The sequence below is a fragment of the Mesoplodon mirus genome, assembly GCF_964341445.2.
Source record: "Mesoplodon mirus genome assembly, chromosome: 10".
Classification (NCBI taxonomy): domain Eukaryota; kingdom Metazoa; phylum Chordata; class Mammalia; order Artiodactyla; family Ziphiidae; genus Mesoplodon; species Mesoplodon mirus.
The window spans coordinates 18,077,699-18,083,698 of record NC_138986.1 but is presented as its reverse complement, the minus strand read 5'-3'; the positions used below and the strand labels follow the sequence as shown (position 1 = coordinate 18,083,698).

At 50.9% G+C, this 6,000-nt stretch overlaps 1 protein-coding gene across 1 annotated transcript in view; it reads left to right on the top strand.

The window, feature by feature from the left end:
* Nucleotides 1-630: 630 nt before the first annotated feature.
* SAMD5 (sterile alpha motif domain containing 5) overlaps nucleotides 631-6,000 on the top strand; it is a gene marked incomplete at both ends in the record, with an annotated part of 52,517 nt that continues 47,147 nt past the window's right edge. The window contains one exon of the mRNA XM_082633245.1: nucleotides 631-1,095. Within this exon, the coding sequence (XP_082489371.1) occupies nucleotides 631-1,095 (465 nt within the window). The remainder of the gene's footprint in view (nucleotides 1,096-6,000) is intronic.

The window sequence follows — 6,000 nt, the reverse complement described above, 5'->3', positions numbered from 1 at the left end:
GGCATCCGCGGGAGCCCGGTAGTTTAGAAGACACCCCCTCCCGGCTAGGAGGACGACAGTGACTCGCACTCGCGAAGACGAGGCGCTCCTGGGCGGCCGCGGATCTGCGCCGAATAGCTGCCTCCGCAGCGCGGGGCGCGCGTTCAGACGCCAACGGCGGCGGCCAGAAACTGAGATGCGGCGCGCAGCCCCAGGACGGTCCGGGCTGCGGAAAGTCCTGGGCGGCGCGACGCGCCACTGACCTCGCGCGGGTCCGAGGGGTGTGCCCGGGCCCCGCCCGCCCGTCTCCGCCCCCTCGCGCGCCCGCCGCATGCCCCTCCCCGCGGCGGCGGCGGCGGCGGCGGCGGCGGCGGCGGAGAATCTAAGGGCGGTGCGGAGCGGCTCCCCCAGCCGCCAGTGCCTGCGAGCTCCAGGCTGCTTGGGGAATTCACTTTGCCGCTTTTCCGCTTCTCCCTCTTCAGGCTTCTGATGGCTTTCTATTTCCGACCCTATCCTTTTCTTTAAAAGGAAAACTTCACTGAGATTTTTTCTTTCCCTTTGGAGGAGAGGATTAAAAGTTCTCAGAACTGGTGCCGCCCGTGCCGCTCGGGCGCTGGGACGCCGTTTGCCGGCGGGGGTTCCAGTCCCACCATGTGCACCAACATAGTTTACGAGTGGCTGAAAGCGCTGCAGCTCCCGCAGTACGCGGAGTCCTTCGTGGATAACGGCTACGATGACCTGGAGGTGTGCAAGCAGATCGGGGACCCGGACCTGGACGCCATCGGGGTGCTGGCGCCCGCGCACCGGCGCCGCATCCTGGAGGCCGTGCGCCGGCTGCGGGAGCAGGACGCCGCCGCCGCCGGCCTCTACTTCACGCTGGAGCCGCAGCCGCCGCCCGCGCCACCCGGGCCGCCCGCGGTCGCCGTCCCCACTCGCCGCCGGGGGGAGCCTTGCGGCGGCCAGGCCCAGGGCCCCCGCGGGGACCCCCGCAGCCAGACGACCGCCCCTCGCGGCAGGGAGCTGGTGAGCTACCCGAAACTGAAGCTGAAAATCATGATCAGGGATAAGCTCGTCCGCGACGGCATCCACCTGAGCAAGCCCCCGTACTCCCGCAAGGTAAGGAGGCGGCGTGGGCGCGCGGCGGGAGGGACGCGGCCCGGCCGCTCCTGCCCAGGCTTGGCAGCCCGTTTTTCCCAGGAAACGACGGGAGACGAGGAGGCTCTGGGTATTTGGGATTCTCTTCTGGGTTCTTTCCGTGTTCGCTCTTTTATTCCTTGCTTCCCGGTGCCACCAACGGTTGATAAGACAGGATCCCTCACCCAGGTGTTACTTGTAAACTAGGACCAAGTGTCCGCGTAGTCTCGGTCAGGAACTGGGCGCGCGGTGCTTCTCCAGGAGCACAGGACAGTCATGATACCCTCCGTGGGAGTGTTTGTGTCTGAAGGTACCAGAAGACTGGTTAAAACCCACATTGTTCTCGATCTTTCTTTTTCTCACCTTTTTGAGAAGCTCCCAAGGGAAACTGGCCGACTCTTTTCTTCAAAGAGTGAGAAATGATACCCTGTTGCTTTCAATTCCATAAAGTCGAATCCCAGCTGCAAATCTGAAAAGTGAACGACTGACATGAGCAGTCTAGGGGAAAAGTTAACAAAACACAAGTCAGTCCGCTTGGGATAAGTTCCTTCAGCTTAAGTATAGGGAGGTAATGGATGCTAAGGACATTGGTGGTAATGGGGTCACTGAGGGCGTGCTGCTGAGTTCTGTGCTGGGTCACCGGTTTGGTTGATTATTAATCCAGATGAGATGAAGCAGGTACAGCTGTGACTTCTAGAAAGCCTGAGTGGATTCGCATGTAGGAAAGGAGAGCACAACACAAGGAAGTGAGATTTTCTGTCACCAGTGAGGACTTCCCTGGGGAGAAGCTGGGAAAGTATGGCAGCTGATCTGTGAGAAAGGCTGAACTGTGGATTTGGGCCTTTAATAATTAACTACAGAAAGTCTTAATTTCTTACAAGAGCTCGGCCAACAGCTGAGTCTGTTCAGTTCAGGCTTCTGCAGCCATCCAGGTAGAGGGTCCTGACTTGAAAGGGAGAGGTAAACAGTACATGTAATCCTCAGGCTTGCCTGGAGTTGCCCAGGAAAAGGAGCACCTCAGCGGGAAATTCAAGACATAGAGAGAAGCCCAGCGGAAAATGACGGCAAGGATGCTGTAGCTGGAGGGGAGTAGACACAGCACTGCAACAGAGACATGCGGATAATCCAAATGTTGTGTGCGGATAATCCAAATGTTGTGTGCTTGTCTGGGGCACTTGCATTGCTTTATAGTCTTAAGTTATGGTCATAATGTCTGGACTTAAGGAAGTTCAAGAGAAAACTTTGTAAAAAGTAGATAAAAATATCTAGGGAAGGTGAGAATAGAAAGTTTAATATTATCCATAGGTTATCTTGTAAGACAGGCAACTGAGATAACCTGCTTAAGAGTACAAATTTGTTTTATAAGAACTATATAAAGAGGGCAAGTCCGGAGGACAGTTTGCCTCAAGTTAAACACATGTTCCAGTTACCCACTCTGACTGTGTTTCTGATATGTGCCCCAAACAGGGCGATGAAGTGGAGAACAGTTTTCCCAGGCAGGTAGAGTTGGAGATATGTGTAGTGTGTATACAGTGACTCTGACATCAGTGTAAAATAAAGGCTAATTCCTGGAGATGGCAGGTCAAAGGAGTTCAAGGCCAGTCAGACTTTTGTGATTACATCCTGGGAAGTGAGGTGGGCTTAGGCTGAGAGAGTGTGAGCTCCTGGGCACATGGTGAGGGCAGAGGTCAAGTCCTGGCCAGAAAGGGATGCCGAGAACAGGTTAATATCACTAGGGCTTGCTTCTTCTTCAGGAGAAGAGCTGGGTACAGGGCTGGGAGGGTAGAGGAGAGTGTGGGCTGCAGGTGGGGATGATGTAACACATTTTGATTCTGATGCTTAAAAAGGCCTCGATATCAAAGTCAGAAGCTGAAAAGGATAAGTGGAAGAGGATTCTAAGGACATGAATGTCTGGGCATTGGCTTTGGACTGTGCATTCTTGCCTAGATCAGTGTGTGAAATGGTAGTGCATTTGAGTAAGTGCAATTTATTGAAGAAAATTTCGACTTACACTGTAGTACTATTTGCTTGTGTAAATAATAATTTCTGTCAACTTCTATATAAGTCCCATAACAATAATGTTTGATAGTAAAAATATACCCTCATTCACTTTCTATACATATGTAATTTCTCAAACTGATGAAGAATAAAATGGGGCCAGAAGTGTTTTTGTACCTCCTTCATTGATGCTCCAAGTGGGGACCAAAAAAATGGAGCTGACGAAGTTAAGTGTAAAAAAAATTCTGTCACTTCATATATTTGTTACAAGAAAAACACACACTGAAATAGAAACTAAAGTGCAATTAATGTACCCCAAACTGAGCATGCACATGTATAGTGCCAGGTCATGTTATTTTTTTCTGAATTTGTTGCTTAGGTATCCATTGCTTCTTAAATTTTGGATTTTAAATGATCTAAGACGTTTTCTACAACAGTGTTAGGACTATTTTTTTAAAAAATAAATAAATAATTTTATTTATTTATTTATTTTTGGCTGCACTGGGTCTCTGTTGCTGCGTGCAGGCTTTCTCTAGTTTCAGCGAGCAGGGGCTACTCTTCGTTGCGGTGCGCGGGCTTCTTATTGCGGTGGCTTCTCTTGTTGCGGAGCCTGGGCTCTAGGCACGCGGGCTTCAGTAGTTGCCGCACGCGGGCTCAGTAGTTGTGCCTCACGGGCTCTAGAGCACAGGCTCAATAGTTGTGGCGCACGGGCTTAGTTGCTCCGCGGCATGTGGGATCTTCCCGGACCACGGCTTGAACCCGTGTCCCCTGCAGTGGCAGGCGGATTCTTAACCACTGCGCCACCAGGGAAGCCCAGGACTCTTCTTTAAAGTGTGATCCACTTTTTAACTTCTCCGTATTCCTTGGCTCTGTCATGATCAGAACACAGTGTTCATTCTGTGCATTTGGAATTCTGCTTGTTAGAGAGGGCTCACATCTCCTTTATAGTCTTTGCATGGCTGATCCTTGTAATTTTTTTGTACTTTGGTGAGACTATTAGATGGTTTGAAATCAGATTTTACGTAGGGTGATCAAGGCAGGAATAGTGAATCTTTACAGAGGAAAGTAAGTTGAGGAATTTTCCCAGGAATTACTTGAAAGGACTGCAGGATTGTGGTATTTGCCCCAATAACAGTTAATGTTACCAGGAATTGTGCTGCAGTGCTGTGTTCATTGTCTTATCAGCCGTTGCCACTTTCCTCTTTTAGGTGAGTTAAAATGTAAGAAAATTGGGCTTCCCTGGTGGCGCAGTGGTTGAGAGTCCGCCTGCCGATGCAGGGAACACGGGTTCGTGCCCCGGTCCGGGAAGATCCCACATGCCGCGGAGCGGCTGGGCCCGTGAGCCATGGCCGCTGAGCCTGCGTGTCCGGAGCCTGTGCTCCGCAACGGGAGAGGCCACAACAGTGGGAGGCCCGCGTACCAAAAAAAAAAAAAGGAAGTTTCTCTTTGTACCAAGGCAATCCAGCTTTGGAAAACCAGGAGCTTGGAAAGAGCGCTGCTTGAAATCTAAAAACATTGGATGAATCCCTCTTCTGCCCTGTAGCTTCTCCGACTGCTGTGATTTCTACCTTGATGAAGTGGGGATATGTTTTCACAAAATAAGGATTAGGAAAAGCTTTGTGTACATGTTCTCAATACTTTACCAAGCTTCTCTATGCTGAGGCTCTGCCAGGCTCCAGGTTACTGTGATCGGCAGGGTGCCGGAGCCCTGCCTTCAAGGAACTTGGGATCTAGCGGGGAAGACATAAAATGGAATGAACAGCAATGATAAAGTATAGTGATTGCTTCCAACCCAGTTTGCAGGGAGGGGGGATCATGGCAGACTTTCTAGAACTGGCCTTTGGTGTGAGAACTGAAGGATGGAGGGTTTAGCCTGAAGGAGAGGAGGGTCCTAAGGGAATAAGTGTTCTAGGTATAGAGAACAGTGTGTGCAAAGGGCCAGAAAGGGAAGAAGTGCAGCAGGGCACCGGGAATTTAAAGGAATTCAGTCTGGCTGGAGCACAGAATGCTTGGAAGAAGTGGCAAGAGATGGCGAGACAGGCAGGGGCTGGTCCTGGATGGCCTTGGAGTAATATGTAGGCGTTGGAGTGTATCTCGAGAGGGGAGCTATTGATGGATCCTGACCAGAGATAGGGGAAATGATTAGGACGAGGTTGCAGTGTCAGGAGAGATTTGCTGGCAGCCTGGACTGCGTGGCGACAGGCTGGGAGGTGCCATGGAGGTAACTGAGGGGTAGAATTGCCAGAACTGGATGATCGTTTGGATGACAGGGATGAGAGAGGAGAGAGGATGGGATGACATATAGATTTCAGATTTAGGATTGTGATGCCCTTTCCTGAGCAGGAGACCCAGGAGAAGAACAAGTTTGGAAACAGAGATGTTGCCTTCAGGTTTAAATATACTGATGCCAGAGGCATATTTGAACATATTTGTCTAGTTGGCAGTTGGAAATACAATTGTGGAGCAGCGGAGAGATGCTGAGACAAAAGATACAGATTTGGGAGTAGTCTGCACATTGAAGCCACAAATATGAGTGATCGGTAGAGGGAGAAGGGAGAAGGGACCAGGACAGACCTCGGGGAACACCAGGATTTGGGAGATGGGCAGAGGACGAAGAACCTTCGAGGGAGGCAGAAAGCGTGAGTCAGTGGAAGCATTGACGCTTCAGGGAGGAGGGACTGGTCAGGAGGTCAGAGACCCGTCAAGCAGGACAAGCACTAAATGTATCCATGCCATGGGAAGTAGCAGCCATGCCAGTGGGGACCTCTGAAATAGCAGGTTCAAGTGCTGGACCAATGAGAGGACGTGGAAACAGGGAGCATAGACAATTTTTTTTTATGGTTTAATTTTTTTTAAAGAGCAGTTTTAGGTTTGCAGAAAAATTGAGAG